The sequence below is a fragment of the Phocoena sinus genome, chromosome 3 (assembly GCF_008692025.1).
Source record: "Phocoena sinus isolate mPhoSin1 chromosome 3, mPhoSin1.pri, whole genome shotgun sequence".
In the NCBI taxonomy this organism is placed as follows: domain Eukaryota; kingdom Metazoa; phylum Chordata; class Mammalia; order Artiodactyla; family Phocoenidae; genus Phocoena; species Phocoena sinus.
In genome coordinates this window covers 59904881-59923096 of record NC_045765.1, presented here as the reverse complement: position 1 = coordinate 59923096, position 18216 = coordinate 59904881, and the positions used below count along the sequence as shown (strand labels likewise).

Sequence of the window (18216 nt, the reverse complement as noted above, 5' to 3'; positions counted from 1 at the left end):
TAACTGCAGGATGTGATGCAGCAGGCCACCAATGCAATTCTTAGAGGTGGCACCATCCTGGCTCCCACTGTCTCTGCAAAAACCATTGCAGAGCAACTTGCTGAAAAGATCAATGCCAAGCTTAATTATGTGCCTTTGGAGAAACAAGAAGAGGAGAGACAGGATGGTGGACAGAATGAATCTTTTAAGAGATATGAAGAAGAATTAGAGATCAATGACTTCCCACAGGCAAGTAACAGATTTAAACTTTTTTTTTTTTTATTGTAGAGTAGAAACTCCTATTTTAGGAGCGAAAATGCCTTGTTTAAAACCCATGAACATTTAAATGGCTGCTTTACTTTTTATCTAGATGGGGAGACAACACTAGAAATTCCATATTTATGATTATGTTCTAGTTACATTAGAATCTAAATGAATTTATGATGCAGGTATTAATTATAATCTTAATATTGACCATAATATGATTTAGTTAACCTATTCTTTGTCAGTACATCAGGTTTCTTTATTCTGTTGTAAAGTGATTTTCCCCCCACTCTTTTTTATTTTATTTTTTTAACATCTTTATTGGAGTATAATTGTCCCCCCACTCTTTATTTCATAGACTGCTAGGTGGAAAGTTACCTCTAAGGAAGCTCTTCAGAGAATCAGTGAATATTCTGAAGCTGCAATTACAATCAGAGGAACATACTTCCCACCTGGCAAAGAACCCAAGGAAGGAGAGCGGAAAATTTACTTGGCAATTGAAAGTATGTACTGTTCGTTCTGTTTCAATCTTGAGTTAGATCACAGTTGATATAGATGTAATAGACACAGAAAGAATATGAGGTCAGTTCTAGAGAGGACTGAAAATGAGGAACACCTATAAGAAAAAAAATAGTTTCATCTATCACTGTGGTCTTTATTTAGAAGTTTAGTACATATATAGAGGTGAATGATCTGTGTTTGGGACTCTTTCAGTTTTGACAATTTGGTCAAATTGAAAATCACTCTATAAGAAAACATGTATTTTCAGGACTGGTTTGTTTATGCTTCCAGTAAGTAGAACGTTCAGGCCGAAGTTTAGGTTAGAAAGTAAATCAACTATATATAATAGTCCACTTAATGCTTGTTTATCCAAGCAAATGTTGCCTGTGATTTTATGCCTAAAAGTTCATACATACCTTTTTAAAAAGCAGGATAGGACAATTAATACCATAACTCACAGGGTATATTTATTTCTTTATTTTTGGCTGAGTTGGGTCTTCATTGCTTTGCACGGGCTTTCTCTAGTTGTGGTCAACGGGGGCTACTCTTTGTTGCGGTGTGCAGGCTTCTCATTGCGGTGGTGTCTCTGATTGTGGAGCACGGGCTCTAGGCGGATGGGCTTCAGTAGTTGCAGCACGCGGGTTGTAGAGCACAGGCTCAGTAGTTATGGCGCACGGGCTTAGTTGCTCCACACATGTGGAATCTTCCCGGACCAGGGCTCGAACCCATGTCCCCTGCATTGGCAGGCAGATTCTTAACCACTGCACCACCAAGGAAGTCCCTTAAAGGGTATAAGTAATGCGTTATCTAAGAGTGATCAGGTGTGTTTTTTAACCTTATTTTATACATTCATGAATGAATTCAAAAGACAGTTTCCAGTTTGATTTTTTTCCTACTTCGTTATGTACTGCATGGTAGATAACTTGTCTCTCTTCATTTATATTTAATTTGAACATTTTAATAATAGATTTTTAAGCATAGACCAGCCACAGATCCATTTCATCTACTTAATGAACTAAATATTTTTTGAACACTGGTGTTGTAGCTGTGAAGAGGTTTTACTCCATGTGTCATGTAAATCCAGGGTCTGCATATCTACTGCTTAAATGGCTTAGCTGGCTGCAAAGGAGCTCTCCCATACCTTGTATAATCTTAAACACCAGTCTAGTCCTTTGAGTTATACACATCACTTCTAACAAGGAAGCCTTACTTGATCTCATTTCACCACTCTGTAGCCCTTTACTTGCTTTGTTTTTCTTCACAGTACTCATTACATAGAAATTATAGTATATTTTTACTTGTTTCTGTCTCCCCTACTAGAGCTCTGTGAATGCAGTGACTTTATCATCTTCTGTATTCCCAGTGTCTGACACATGGTAGGCACTTGATAAATTTTCTGAATAATGCATCTGATCATGCTCTAGAGCCACTTCTCTTCTGCACACAAAATATTATTTGACAGGCATATCCACGTGATCTCTCTAAAGCCGCACCGTCCAATAAAAACTCTGATGGCTGTGGAGCACTTGAAATACGGCCAGTGTGACCAAGAAATTTTAAATTTAATTTAATTTTTATTAACTTAAATCTAAATAGCCACATAGCTGATGGCTACTGAATTGGCTAGCTCAGCTCTAAAGTTTGTTGCTGGAAAGATCAATGGAAATACAAACTGAAAGTATATTGTAAATAAGGTTTATCACTAGTTAGTATTTTCTTGTTATATTTTGGCATTCCTTTGATTTTGGTGAGGACTTTATAACTGTATGTAAGTTCCTTACTGAAATAAATATAAACTAAAAATGATTTAAATATATATGAGGACTTTTTTTTTTTCTTGCGGTACGCGGACCTCTCACTATTGTGGCCTCTCCCGTTGCGGAGCACAGGCTCCGGACGCGCAGGCTCAGCGGCCATGGCTCATGGGCCCAGCCACTCCGCGGCATGTGGGATCTGCCCGGACCGGGGCACGAACCCAGGCCCCCCGCATCGGCAGGCGGACTCTCAACCACTGCGCCACCAGGGAAGCCCGAGGACTTATTTTTCGGGTTTGATTCTTTCCTGGCCAAAACAAAGAATTTCACAGATGTGAAAGTAAATTAGTACTGTGCCTATTTACTTTACTTTTAACTGGTGACCTCAAATTGTTTTTGTGTGACTTCTTAACATAAAGACTACAAGAAGAGAAATGCACGTGCAGTGTGCATCTCATTTACCCTAAGTAGAAGTTGTTTCCTGGTCAAAATGCTTGATAGGATCAGAGTAAGTTAAAAAACAGAAAAGTTTTGTTACCAGGATTGAGCTGGGGTTTTGTTTTTTTCTCCTTTAATAAGGGTTTGCCTGGTTGATGTAAGGTTTTTATTAGTTTCTGAATTCTGATAAAATTGATTTTAATAGTTTTTGCAAGTTTATTCACTGCTTTTGTGGAGGGACAGGCTTTTGAAATTCCCTCCTGTGCCATTTTCACTGATGTCACTCTCACTTTCGGACTTTTTAAAATGAAGAATTGTGGCGAAGGTAAAACTCAGATATAGCCTTTATGTTTTCCATATTATTGAAATTCTACCTTTACAGTACAGTAATATTTATACATATGTTAAATGGTATGCAAAGAATGTGGGTCCAGAACTAGGCAAGTTATATTTTTTTGTTTGTGATTGTGACTTTGAGAAACTGGATCATATCTATTTCAAGTCAGGTTTTTAAATGGCACCCTTTTATGTATCCTGAAAGACTTTCGCTCTGCCAGTGACTCAGTGTGTTTCTGAATCATGTGACACTGTTCCTTATTGTGAGGCAAAATGCGGGTTGCTGGCACCTCAGCGTTCAAGGAGAGAAAATTACACTGAAATCTTTCTGCACTTGGAACTGGACAGCTCTCTCTTACTACTGTGTTCATTAGGCCATACAGGATGTCATTCAGTAGAATCTGATGATAAAACCTTTTGTAAACATGGAGTCATCCTTGTATATTCAGCTTGAATGTCATAGGTGTCATTTAAGCAAAACCAGTATTGTATTTTTTTTTGCAATAACATAACTGTAGTTTATTCTGAATATCTCTAAGATTTCAAAACCAGTATTTTAAATGACTGCCTTTTAAAGAGGTAAATCAGAGATGATTGTTTGCTTTGAAAAAGGATCCCATATATAATTCATTAATTTAAAGGTAATTATACTTATTTAGTGTAGTATAATTAATGTATGCCAGGTTTAATTTGTATATAACTTTATCAGAACATATCTCCTGTACTACCAAGTGAAGTGAAATGAGAAGCCCACAGCTTCTGCTGACTTTTTCATTCACCTAAAGTGGTTCTGGGTGCTTCTTTCCACTGTCAACTTGTATTTAGGAAGTAACATCTAATTTTTATAATCTAAGCAAGGTTTCTCTCCCCCAGTAAAAAGATAACCTTGTCAGAAATGAATCTTGAGAATTCTGGCAACATAAATATGCTAAATAAGAGCTGGAGATTGGTAATTAAAATGACCTAAAGCTTTGAGAATTTTCATAGATGATTAGATTTAAAGGATCTTTTAGTTTTTGAAACTCCAACCAAATCAACTGAATACTAATAGGATGAAAACAGGTGTTGGAAGGAGCCTAGTGTCATCTGTTTCTAGTTCTGTAATTGGAGGGACCCCACTGCCTGGCTCCTTAGAGGCTCTGTGTGGCTCAGCAGCTCCCGGCAGTGGGAAGGAGAACAGGAAGGACGTACGTGCCTAGCCAGCCTGTATAATTTATAGCCTGTTTTGTGACCCTCTGTTTTTACTAGTGGAGAATCCCTTAAAAGCAGCCAGAGTTGTTTTGGGACCAATGAAAGGAAATGCCACTTTTTCATGACAGCTTATAAACATATGTAACCTATTACCTAAATAAGCTGTGTCAGTCAAAAATTTAAACTGGTCCAAATGGTCAGGCTCTAACTAACGCAGGAAAATTGCTCTTCACTTGGAGCTGGGTGGGAGTATCATTTTCCTTCTTTTTAAAACAGCAGAGAATGTCAACAGGCTACACATCAACTCATGCCAAGTAGCATATTTTCCTCCTGAATTTCATTTTTTAAATAATTTTCATTCTGGCTTGGCTCTTGATTATACCCTTGGCTCCACGTTCATCTACCTTTCTTCCCTTCCAGCACCCACAGCTTTAAAATGTTTTGGTCAGTGGCTGGTCGAGGTGTAGGGCTTAGATTAGATAATGTTGCTCTGACTTCACAGCCGTACTCATGGCCCTTTCCTTCCTGTTGTTAAACTGTTTCTTTTTCTTCCTCCTCCTTCTCCTCCTCTTCTTTCTCCACTTCCTCCTCCTCCCCTCCCCCCTCCCATTTCTTTTCTTCCTCTTCTCCCTCCCACTCCTCCCTTCCTCCTTTCCTCTCCTCTCCTCTCTATGGGTTTGAAAAAGCATATTTAATAAGGGGGGAAATTTTCCCATTTCTTGTGAATTGTTTTCCTTATTTGATTTTCTTATATAAAATGATAAGAACAGGACTTCCCCAGTGGTTCAGTGGTTAAGACTTCGAGCTTCTACTGCAGGGGACATGGGTTCGATCTCTGATCAGGGAAGTTCCACATGCCATCATTTTTTTTTTAATGATAAAAACATAGTTCTCTACAACCCCAGTTCTTCTTTTATTCTTTGACATTTCACTCCTAGTCCTTAATCTCTAGTCTGCTTCTTTGGTCCAGCTCTATTCCTTTTATAGGTGTGCACCGTGTTACCTCTCTAGACGTACCTACTTCCTGGCATTGTCCCCTGGCTTCAAATCCCTCCACACTTAGCCTTGATGGCTCTCTAATCTCCGTCTCTCCTCTACTTCTGCTCCTTGTTTCCATTGGCCTTACTGAAATTTCCAACTTGGTGTCCCCTGAGCACCTCAGCCACAACGATCTCAGAATCGAATTTCATCCACTATCACTGCTAATAGTAGCACCTGTTCTTCCTCTTGGATTCAGTATCTCCTTTATTACCTGTTATTTTCTTTACTTGCTGCTCAACTCTTAGCATCTTTGTTCCTCTTCTTCACCGTTCACATCTAGTCAGAAAAAACATCTTGTCCATTCTACCTTAAAAATGTGCTTTCAAGGGCTTCCCTGGTGGCGCAGTGGTTGAGAGTCCGCCTGCCGATGCAGGGGACACAGGTTCGTGCCCCGGTCCAGGAAAATCCCACATGCCGCAGAGCGGCTGGGCCCGTGAGCCATGGCCGCTGAGCCTGCGCGTCCGGAGCCTGTGCTCCGCAATGGGAGAGGCCACAACAGTGAGAGGCCCGTGTACCGCAAAAAAAAAAAAAAAAAAAAAAAAAAAAAGTGCTTTCAGGGACTTCCCTGGTGGCCCAGTGGTTAAGACTCCACACTTCCTCTCCTGGGGGCAGGGGTTCAATTCCTTCTCAGGAAACTAAGATTCCGCATGCCGCACACGTGGCCAAAAAAAAAAAATGTGCTCTCATGATGGCATGAACATAATCCTGTGAGAGCCCTGAGGGAAAAAACACTTAACCCCACCTGGAGAAGTTAGGAAAGATTCTTGGAAGAAGTGATATTTAAAAGTTGCTCCCGGGCTTCCCTGGTGGCGCAGTGGTTGAGAGTCCGCCTGCCGATGCAGGGGACGCGGGTTCGTGCCCCGGTCCGGGAAGATCCCACATGCCGCGGAGCGGCTGGGCCCGTGAGCCATGGCCGCTGAGCCTGCGCGTCCGGAGCCTGTGCTCCGCAACGGGAGAGGCCACAATGGTGAGAGGCCCGCGTACCGCAAAAAAAAAAAAAAAAAAAAAAAAAAGTTGCTCTGGGGACTTCCCTGGTGACGCAGTGGTTAAGAATCTGCCTGCCAGTGCAGGGGACATGGGTTTGAGACCTGGTCTGGGATGATCCCACATGCTGTGGAGCAACTAAGCCCATGTGCCACAACTACCGAGCCTGCGCTCTAGAGCCCGCGAGCCACAACTACTGAAGCCCGCGCACCTAGAGCCTGTGCTCTGCAACAAGAGAAGCCACCACAATGAGAAGCCTGCACACTGCAGCGAAGAGTAAGTAGCCCCCGCTTGCCACAACTAGAGAAAGCCTGCGCACAGCAATGAAGACCCAATGCAGCGAAAAATAAATAAATAAAATTTTATTTAAAAAATAATAGGGCTTACTTGGTGGCGCAGTGGTTGGGAGTCCGCCTGCCGATGCGGGGGGCCTAGGTTCGTGCCCCGGTCCGGGAAGATCCCACATGCCGCGGAGCGGCTGGGCCCGTGAGCCATGGCCGCTGAGCCTGCGCGTCCGGAGCCTGTGCTCCGCAACAGGAAAGGCCACAGCAGTGAGAGGCCCGCGTACCGCAAAAAAAAAAAAAGACGCATCATTAAACATATTTTGGGAAAAAAAATTAGTAATAATAAAAGTTGCTCTGGTAGACTACTTACTACCTACTCATCTTGCTGTAATATCTTTACAAGTTTGTTTTTCTAGTAGCCCAAAAGATCATAAAGAGATGAATGAGTACTTTGTATAATGAATCTCTTATAGTAATAGCATACATGCTGGGTGCTTAATGTTTCTTGAATTTATAACTATACAAATGTCTTCAGCCTACCTCACCTCCTTGGCTATCTTGCTGTGTTCTTTCACACAGTTTTAAAAATTTTCAACCATGCTGTACCTCTCTTACTTTTCAGTAGTTAAGCATGACTTTCTTAATCTGTACCATTACACACATGATTCCCTTTGTAAAATACTTTTCATGTCATCTCTCCTCCTCCAACTTGGCTAGTCCTCCATTCATCTTTAAGAGTTTGCTCAGGTGACACTTTTCCAAAACATTTGCTGACTTTAAAGAGCATAATAAACATCCAATAAATATTTGCTAAATAAATGAACCTAGGAAGTTATATTTTCCTTTTACTTTTTCTTCTTCTCTTCTGGACAAATTGCGAATTATCTTTTCTTTGCATACCAACATACCAAGAACTTGTAACACTAGTACCTCACTAACCTTAACATTCTTAACACTAACGTCACTGGCTACATTTGAAACTCTAAAAGTAATCGTAATAATAAGCAGCCATGATACAATGTAGATGATGTTCCACCAGGTATTGAAAGACTATCTTGGCAAGTAGTACAATGTTGCTGAAAGTCATGTACTGATCTCTATGCAGTGGATAAACATCCAGCATAAATCTAGTAATACAAATAATGTTCTCCACTCACTCACCAGGTGCCAATGAACTGGCTGTGCAGAAAGCAAAGGCAGAAATCACCAGGCTTATAAAAGAAGAACTGATCCGGCTGGTGAGTGAAAACCTCAAGGACTTATTTATTTGTTTTAGTAAATGTTTTATTGAACTATAATATAAATAAGAGAAGTAGACAAACGATATACATATAGTTTGATGAATTTTCACAAAATAAGCACACTGATGTGAACACTACCCAGTTGAAGAAATATAGAACATCACCAGTATCCCAGAAGCCCTGCTCATGCCCCTCCTTGTCACTATTCATTGCCCCCAAATGTAACATTATTCTGACTTTCAACATTGCAGATTAGTTTCGCCTAATTTTGAACTCCATATAAGTGGAATCAAATGCTGTGTACTCTTTTATATCTGATTTCTTTCACTCAACATTACTTTGAGGAAATCAGTAGTATTAAATAGTACAGTATTTAAGCATGTGAATATACCACAGTTAATTTATGTTTTAGACTTCGAGGTCGTTTTAGTTTTTGGTTTTTATGAATAATGCTTCTATGAACATTCTTCCATGTCTCTTTGGTACACGTTAATATATTATTTTCTTGAGTATATACCTTGGACTAGAATTGCTAGTTATAGGGTATGTGTAGTTTAGCAGAGTAGTTACACCAGTTTACATTACCTTCAGCAGTGTATGAAAATTCCAGTTTCTCTACATTTTTGCCAGTGTTTTTAAACTTAGGTGTTTTGAGTGTTTTTAAACTTTGATGAGGACTTAATTTGATTTTGGATAAAGCGGCCTTTTATAGACCACCTTTCCAAAGGAAGCAGACACATCCCTGTAAACTCTCCCTACAATGTGTACATTGGGATGAGGACCCTTTGAAAGGAAACTTTATCCTTTCTCTAAGAATGTGTTTTTGAGGGCTTTTCTAAAATTTCCCTTACAGAGCATTCTTTCGGGTGGATAAAAAATTTAAAGAAAAGAAGGTACACAAAACAAGAGGGAAGAATAAAAACAACGTTTAAATCAAGTGACTTTCACCAAGCAGTGATAGAAAAAGAATGCCACCACCATTAAGTTGGTTCAGAACCGTTATTAAGGAACAGTCGAGTGAACACAGGGAGATGATTGTTGAATAGTTCTTTCTTCCTCAATATAATATTAATATTTTTTATTTTAAATATCTGATAGTTTTATAAGTTTGTAAAGGAAATTACTTAACATATTTTTTCCCCTCCCTTTTACTGATCATATGCCTTTTATTTTCTCTTGTAGCAAAATTCATACCAACCAACAAATAAAGGAAGATACAAAGTCTTATAAAACATCTGGAAAAAACTTTTTACCTGTGCTGGTCTGTGATACATGTGGCAATTGTTGTCTGCAGTTTACAGTGTATTTTAAGTTAAGATTTTAAAAATTCTTTCTTGCTGATTTTTTTTAAATACAAGAAACCAGTATTTGCTAATGAATTTTCTTTCAGTAAGTATCCCCAGAATTATCAAACTATATTTAAAGTTTTCATTAAAGTGCCCTTTAATGTAAATCTGGATAATATTCCAGAAGCGTAAGAAAATTAAAATATTTGGACTTTCCATTGAAGGAAATAAAGTATATAAGTCGCTAAGGGGCTATTCACCTTATCTTCTTGCAATGAAATTGTGATAATCTCCTCAGAAAAGGTAAAATTCTCTAATTTTGTGACCACCTTGAGCTTAAATCTTACTTGACTCAGTGGAACAATATGAACTATATTTAAGAATATTATAATAGAATTTTTACAAAATGCATTCACAGTTTTTGTTTCAATTTTTATTATCATGTATGGGCCATAGTTGGACTGGTTTTTGGTTTTGTAAAATTAAAAATTTGTAGTATAAGAATTTTTTGCATTCCTTTACGCTGCTAAGAGTTTTAGTATTTACTACTTTTAGGTTCCCCTAACAACCTCTGGCTCTGTGCCTAGCTACTAACTCTTTTCTAATCTTCCTTAAAAGAAAGTGATTTGTAGCCTATAAATATTAACATGATTGTTTTTTTCCCCTGAAAGTGTTCGTTTATGCATCTGTACATACAAACACCATACCAATCTGATTTTTCTTCAGGATTATTGAATAGGTTGTGAATTTTCTTTCTTAAAAAATGCATAATGGCACTCACATTTTAAACTTAGACTTTAAGCATTTCTCAGTGAAATTCAGTTCACAAAGAATCATAAATTATATTTTTGAGCCTTCAGATATATTTCCTGAATATTCTAATTTAAATTGCTATAATTGGATCACCTAATTTTTTTCAAGACTCCTGGTGTATTAGAACTTCATATTGTTGTCACTTCTTGAAAAAATAAAATTTTCAGGAATTAAATAGATGTATTTCTTAAATTAAAAGATATAGAAGTTCCCTTGAGTATTCTTGACTTAGAGTTTTTAAAAAAGAAAAAAACCAAAGAATATTATAGCTGTTAAATTATTTTAATAGTATGTTAGGTGGTTAAAGTGACAAGGAATATCAATCATGATTTCTTCAATATAAAGTTATCCTTAATGAAAATCTAAGGTATAACTTGGAAATATTCTTGGATCCCTCGCATATCCTCTTTTTTTCTTAGAGGAAGAAAACAGACACAACACAGCAACAGAACCAAATAAACCATTTACTATAAGATTTCAGGCATCTTGGGCTCCTCCCCCCTCCCCCATTTTATTTATATCCTTATTTTTGTTATCTAATGGTAGTTTGTTTCTTTTGATAGAATATGTTGCAGTCGCACATTGATGGCAATTGGTGCTCCCTTCAGCCTACTCCATCACTTTGAGATTCAGAGTTTTACATCATTTTAGCATTATTACCTTTATGTTTGTATATCTAGTTGTAATAAGCCACTGATAGTACTTTGTTAAAATGAAGCACATTTCTCTGTTATTACATTTTTTTTGTTTTGTTTTGTTTTGTTGTTGTATGCGGGCCTCTCGCTGTTGTGGCCTCTCCCGTTGCGGAGCACAGGCTCCGGACGCGCAGGCTCAGCGGCCATGGCCCACAGGCCTAGCTGCTCCGCGGCATGTGGGATCTTCCCGGACCGGGGCACGAACCCGTGTCCCCTGCATCGGCAGGTGGACTCTCAACCACTGCGCCACCAGGGAAGCCCCTGTTATTACATTTTTTTAGTGTCACACTCTTTGATTTTTAAGATTTGAATGACGTACCAGTTAATTTGTTTTTTTAATGCAATATCAATATTTGCTCATGTTTTCTAAATTCCTTATAAAATAAAGTTAATTTAGTCTGAGTTTTCCTAAAATTATCTTTGCTGAAATGTTTTCTGCTGTTTATCTAATTTTGTTTACATTGCTAGGCATGTGAGAGAGGTATTATACTCTCTGTATCTTTTTAAAAAAATTCTAGCAACACAAAATATATAGTTCTATCCAAAAATATCTTCCTGAAGAAGGCTCTTAGTCTTTAATGGTGTTTGTATTTGGCCTAAGATAGGCTGTAGGTGAAATAATGGGTCCATGTGCCAGTTGGTGTTTTATCACAGTGACACTCATTCTTAGAAAATGGAAGTATAGAATGAAATGATAACGGCTAGATTCTCTTCAACTCCTTTTAGACAGTTTATTATCTGATATATTCATACCTTACTAGCCTTGTTGGTATGCACGTTGTATTGAACTGGTAGTCACAGTATACCTGTGACTGCAGTCCTTCTTTTGAGGGAGGCATCCCCTATGTGCAAAGAAGTTTTTGTTTGAGCAGAACCAGCTCTTGAGTACCTGGGATGTATAAATCCTACGAAGCCAGCTGTGGAGCCCACTTCTAAATAATTCATCAGCACCTTAAGAAACACATGCTAGAGAGCAAAGCCTCCAAAGTTATAACTTGTCTGTGTGTGAGCTCTTTTTCCTATGATGCCTTGCTTTGCTTTATAAAACCATCAGCTAAAGTCCTTTAGTGGCAGATAACATAGCACTTGTTTAAGATAAGAGCTGGGGGTCAATATCAAAAAAGAACAACCCAATCCAAAAATGGGGGGAAGACCTATATCTCCAAAGAAGATATACAGATGGCCAACAAACACATGAAAGGACGCTCAACATCACTAATCATTAGAAAAATGCAAATCAAACCACAATGAGGTATCACCTCACACCGGTCAGAATGGCCATCATCAAAAAATCTACAGGGACTTCCCTGGTGGTGCAGTGGTTAAGAATCTGCCTGCCAATGCAGGGGACATGGGTTTGAGCCCTGGCCCAGGAAGATCCCAAATGCCGTGGAGCAACTAAGACTGTGCGCCACAACTACTGAGCCTGCTGTCTAGAGCCCGCAAGCCACAACTACTGAAGCCCATATGCCTAGAGCCCGTGCTCCGCAACAAGAGAAGCCACCGCAATGAGAAACCCGCGAGCCGCAATGAAGAGTAGCCCCTGCTTGCCACAACTAGAGGAAGCCTGTGCCCAGCAACAAAAACCCAACGCAGCCAAAAAATAAAGAAATTTTAAAAAATCTACAAACAATAAATGCTGGAGAGGGTGTGGAGAAAAGGGAACTCTCTTGCACTGTTGGTGGGAATGAAAATTAATACAGCCACTATGGAGAACAGTATGGAGGTTCCTTAAGAAACCAAAAATAGAACTACCATATGACCCAGCAATTCCACTACTGGGCATATACCCTGAGAAAACCATAATTCAGAAAGAGTCATGTACCACACTGTTCATTGCAGCACTATTTACAAGAGCCAGGATATGGAACCAACCCAAGTGTCCATCGATGGATGAATAGAAAAAGAAGATGTGGCACATGTATACAATGGAATATTACTCAACCATAAAAAGAAACAAAATTGAGTTATTTGTAGGGAGGAGGATGGACCTCGACTCTGTCATAAAGAGGGAAGTAAGTCAGAAAGAGAAAAACATACCGTATGCTAACACATATATATGGACTCTTAAAAAAAATGGTTCTGATGAACCTAGGGGCAAGACAGGAATAAAGACGCAGATGTAGAGAATGGACTTGAGGACATGGGGAGGGGGAAGGGTAAGCTGGGACGAAGTGAGAGTAGCATTGACATATATATACTACCAAATGTAAAACAGACAGCTAGTGGGAAGCAGCTGCATAGCACAGGGAGATCAGCTCGGTGCTTTGTGACCACCTAGAGGGGTAGGATAGGGAGGGTGGGAGGGAGGCACAAGAGGGAGGGGATATGGGGGTATATGTATACATATAGCTGATGCACTTTGTTATACAGCAGAAACTAACACAACATTGTAAAGCAATTATACTCCAGTAAAGATGTTTAAAAAATTTTTTAAATAAAAAGATAGGGGCTGGGGGGAAAATGGTAGTTGAAGTGAAGTCCAGGGTAAAAAACTATATTTTGTTTAGTAAAATGCCCCATTCTGGTCCTTTTTAGATGATGGATGCTAAGTACATGTAACAGGCGTGAATTCTGAGTGGCTAGCCCAATGTGGTCAATGAGAATACTCTTCCTCTTAGAACTGAGTCTGGAGCTACCAGTTCTTCACATTGTGGTATATAGTTTTATGTAAGAATTGGAATCTATTGACATTTTCTTATGCCTTCTGCTTCTGGCATGAAAAGCTGAAGTTAACCTTTAAAAAAGTGTGTATGTAAATATAAAGAGAGAGAGAACGGATGAATGTGTGTGGATAGGTAGAGGGGGTATCCTAACATTTTATTCAGTTGAGGTGTTGTAACCACCAGAAAACCTTAATAAATTCTCACTGGAGTGAGGCATTTGACTTGGAGTATAGCAACATCTTACATGTTGCTTAGTGAAACTTATGCTGTGTTTTTAGGCCAGCTCTCTGGAGCTGAAGGTGGCTACATTTCCATCACTAGGTAAAGATTCCCTGGTGTATTACCATTGCAGATATTTGAAGGTCCTTTTTTTCTGTATCAACTTATAATTTTACTTGAGCAGGAGTCCAAGTAGAGACATGAAGAAAAAGTGTAAGCAAATGAATTCTTTGCAATATCCCAACAATATCAGTGGTCTCACCTTTCTGGGGCTTTATGGCCAAACTGGCATGTAAGTGCATACCATCAAATCACATGACTAGTGAGGAATTTACTTTTGATTATTTTTCTTGACCTTGTTCTCTTCCAAATATGGCATAAGCTTATAGAAGTTCGTGATTTTGAAGCTCAAGCCTTTAAAAATTCTATATTTGTGTTAACCTTGTTCTTCTAGAGGGATAAAAATGTGAAATAAAAAAAAGTTTTAACCCCTTTGGAAAACTGGAACTTAGAGTTACTCTCGCAGATATCATTAGGATTACTGTAAAAGCTATAGAGTTTCAGAATTTAAGAAAATCCTAATTATCTTTAATAAATGGAAATACGTGATACTTCATGTTTTGAGTATTAGTCCCTTTTCACAATTTTGCCTATTATAGAATACAGAAAATGTGAGGATTCAGTATGAAAAATGTGCTCTTTGACCACAGAAAAAGCATGTCATTTGAACTTGGCACTTGGTAGTAGGTGGATTTTTTTGCAGCCTGTCAACTCCCAGCAGTTCTAGCAGCCTTGGGTGTTAAAGTGTCCTTGGCCTTTATTCCTGAATTCCTAGGAGGCTCTCAGGTGCCTGTGTCCAGCCAGTGCAAGGTAATATCGAAGGTAATATTTTCTTTCCATGCCTTTGCCTGAGGGAGGCTTCTGGGAGCTGAGATTCCTAGAACTCTACTGTAGACTTTTGAAAAAGAGTCCTCCCCAGCCCCCAAGCCAGCCCACGGCCCAAGTCTCAGATTTGGAAAGCTCCATGGAAAGAGCAGGGGAGTGGATGTCTTTAAAGAGAGCCCAAGTTCCCCTGTAACTTTTTACAGTCTAGAGTTGCTATTATAAGTGTGTTTGGGATGGTACTAATTCTGTGATACATACTCAAGTTTGAAAGCCACTGATAATCTTCACTTTGTTTTGTTCTTGGATTTTGACTGCCTGTTATCTAAAGCAGTGGTCTTCAAAGTGGGGCACATGTTTAGTAAGCCATTGGAAAAAGGGAGAAAACACTGGATCCTCTATTTGTATTTCTTCTTTGAAATCTCATCTTTTAGGTTCCCACATGCTGTGGGGCAGCTAAGCCCGCGCACCACAGCTACCAAGCCCACGGGCCGCAAACTACAGAGCTTACGCGCTCTGGAGCCTGCGCGCTGCAACTAGAGAAGAGAAAACTCGCACGCCACAACGAGAGAAGCCTGAGCGCTGCAACGAAGAGCCTGCGTGCCGCAACTAAGACCCGACACAGCCAAAAAAAAAAAAAAGTCCACATTAAATCTCATCCTTTACATTTTTTGAGTAGATTTTATAATATGTTGTTACATGATATATCATGTATAGTATTACAGTTTAGAATAACAGTTCATATACATAATTATAAATAAATTCACATATTGGGTGATACTTGGACAACCTTAGGCAAGTTGATTAAATGCTTTAAAATGTCTCATTTTTTTCATACATAAAATAGAGATAATACCTATCTGTTTTTGTGAGGATACGATGAAATAATACATATAAAGCATTAAAGCATATAAAAACAGTGCCTGGCATATGGTAAGCATTCAATAAATATTAGTACTCTTATTACAATGGGTGAATGGGAGTGCATTTTCTTAGGCTGTCTTTCAATATTGCTGTGTCTTTCAGTATTGCTATAAGCTGTATATCTAGCAAGGACAGTCAGTGGCTACTGATAAAATCTAGAAAGTGAGATTCATTTTTCCTATGGATATCTTTCGGTTCGAATGAATAGCATTTAAGGACACTTGTTGCCTTAATTGAAAGGTCTTTAGGGGCAGCCAGTTTCCCACTCTAGTCGAATATTCCTTTTATGGCCTTCCATTCACATGTATACAATCACCGCTTATCATGCAAAAGTCTTATTAACTAGTGGTTTGTCTATATTATCTGGCCTACTCTGGGCCAGGCTGAGGTTTTTGGAGAAGGAATGAAAAATGTCGAACTGGGTCCAAATCGTATTTCACAGGTATACACTATTGAAGAAATGTTTGGAGGTAAGTCAAATAGTGTGACAATTAAAAGTGTGCTTTTTGCAAATGAAATAATGATAAATGGATATGCTCTTGAAAAAGCATACCCATTTATCTACCTGTGTTTTGTGTACTATAGCACCTCATGAAGACCAACCTGAGATAATTATCCGAAAACACCAGATCATTGCACTTAACACTGTATTTTGATTATTTTGAGTTTCTGCCTACCACACCAGAATGTAAACTTCCTGATGTTAGGGACCTTGTCTGTCCTGCATAGCTTGTACTTTGAATTCAATAAATATGTTGAATTAACTAGTTACTTGTCCATAGTCACACAGCTAGTAAGTGGTAGACTGAGGATTTAAATCCACATCTTTCTTTACCTATTAGCTCATTTTATTTCACAGCCCTTCATTTCACACATATGGAAACTTCTGGAAAAAGCAGTGACTTGTCCGAGGTACCATAGGAGGTGAATGGCAGACAGACATTCAAACCCGGGAATGTCTGACTTCCTCCATTACTCTGGCTACTTCCCCATTGGGCCTGCAAATCATTTGACCTTATTAGTGTGAAAGTTTTTTTTTGGCCGCGCCTTGCAGCTTGCGGGGATCTTAGTTCCCTGACCAGGGATTGAACCCTGGGCCCTTGGCGGTGAAAGTGGGGAGTCCTAACCACTGGACCACCAGGGAATTCACAAAAGTTTTCTGCTTAAGTGGTTTTATGTACAAACGCCATTTCAGTTGGAAGTTTAAAGTTATGGATCTGGAATAGTCATGGTACGGCAGCACAGCAGTGCATTCTCACATTTCCCTTCAAGAATAAAAAAGAAAACTTCCTTAGAGAAAACTTGTTTTCAAAAAGTTTTTTGGAAGGCTACTTAATATCCCCTAAAATCTGTGTACATGTTTTAGCTGTTTTCTATATTGGTATTCTCCTTTTATATATGGGCAATAGTATGATCAGTCCTGTTTTCTGGTATTCTATAGGAGTAATTAGAATGATTGTTAGAATCATTTTACAAAACCCTGCTTGCCAAAAAATGATTGCACTTGCCTGTTGTATATACTGTATTTGGTTTGCCTCCTGGCTTGTGTACTCACCCAGAAAAGTTGTTGCTCTTTATTTCCAGCTGACAGCAGCACTGGGCCAGGTGTTGTGCTCATGGTGCAATTCAGTGTTAAGAATTATCTCCTCAAACAGTCTTCATTGCATGGGCAAAAGGGATAAGCACCTGCCTCTGGCCTCTTCATGCTGTCAAAGAAGTGTCTTCCTGGGAATCCCCTGGTGGTCCAGTGGTTAGGACTCTCCGCTTTCACTGCTGGGGCTGGGAACTAGGATCTTGCAAGCAGCAGAGCCTGGCTGGAAAAAATAAAAGTTTTAAAATAAAACAACAACCATGATTTATTAAAAAAAAAAAAAAAAGTGTCTTCCTCTCGGCAGCCTTCCTAATTCTGGATCCTCTCCTTTCTGACATTTTAGAATTAACGGACCGAAGAACCAGGGAAACTAATCCCTTGTGCTAAGTGGCTTGTATGGGGTGACCCATATGCCAGAAATCTCGCAACAGCTACATAGAAGGGGAGATTTTGTAAGCAAGCTAATTCTTGTCCCATCCCTTCCTGTGATGGTGGAATGAAGAATATGGTAATTCAGAGGAGGTCATGGATATAAAAACTTAAACTTTTAATATTAGCTTCACAAAATGAGGCTTTTCATTATTACATGGTGCTAGGACTGAGGGCCCAAACGCCTCATGTTATCTGAATATTCCCCATTTTATTTGCAGGTGGAGATTTCACCCCACCCATTCGTAAGTAACTAAAAGAGGCTGAATCCTTTTAATGTGCTTTGGGCAGCACCTAGCACAATAAGGGATTAATAAATCTTTTTGCCAACGGTGATTAAAAGCACAGTTTCTGTAACAAGAATGCTGGGTTCAAATCCTGACTCCACCATTTATTAGTCCTGTAATCTGAAAAATGGGGTCGGTAGTAGATCCAGCATCACAGGATTGGGTTGAAAAATCCACGTTAGGAAGTTATCCCTTTGGTCGTGCAATCTGCACCAGAGCCTAAGGAGCTCCTTCCTAAGCCCCACCTCCTGTCGTCCCCTTGCCGCGCAAGCGCAGCCCGGCTCCCTGGGCTACTCTCCCCAGGCTTGCGTGCTGGTCGTCGGCGGGTTGGGTCTCGCGACGTGCGTGTGCGTGTGCGTGTGCGTGCGCGTGCGCGGTACTCGCGAGCTCGCGCACGCCGCTGCTTGCTCC

The 18216-nt window shown here is 39.5% G+C and overlaps 1 protein-coding gene across 2 annotated transcripts in view; it reads left to right on the top strand.

Moving 5' to 3' along the window:
* The window catches only part of DDX46 (DEAD-box helicase 46), a 61864-nt gene extending 52061 nt beyond the window's left edge, over positions 1-9803 (top strand). Inside the window, exons 20-23 of one of the 2 annotated variants that reach the window (XM_032627282.1) lie at positions 10-228; positions 602-746; positions 7937-8010; positions 9196-9803. In XM_032627282.1, coding sequence (XP_032483173.1) covers positions 10-228; positions 602-746; positions 7937-8010; positions 9196-9243 — 486 coding nt within the window. In that variant the 3' untranslated portion in view covers positions 9244-9803. The remainder of the gene's footprint in view (positions 1-9; positions 229-601; positions 747-7936; positions 8011-9195) is intronic. The other variant, XM_032627283.1, reaches the window with a different exon arrangement.
* Positions 9804-18216: the final 8413 nt, after the last annotated feature.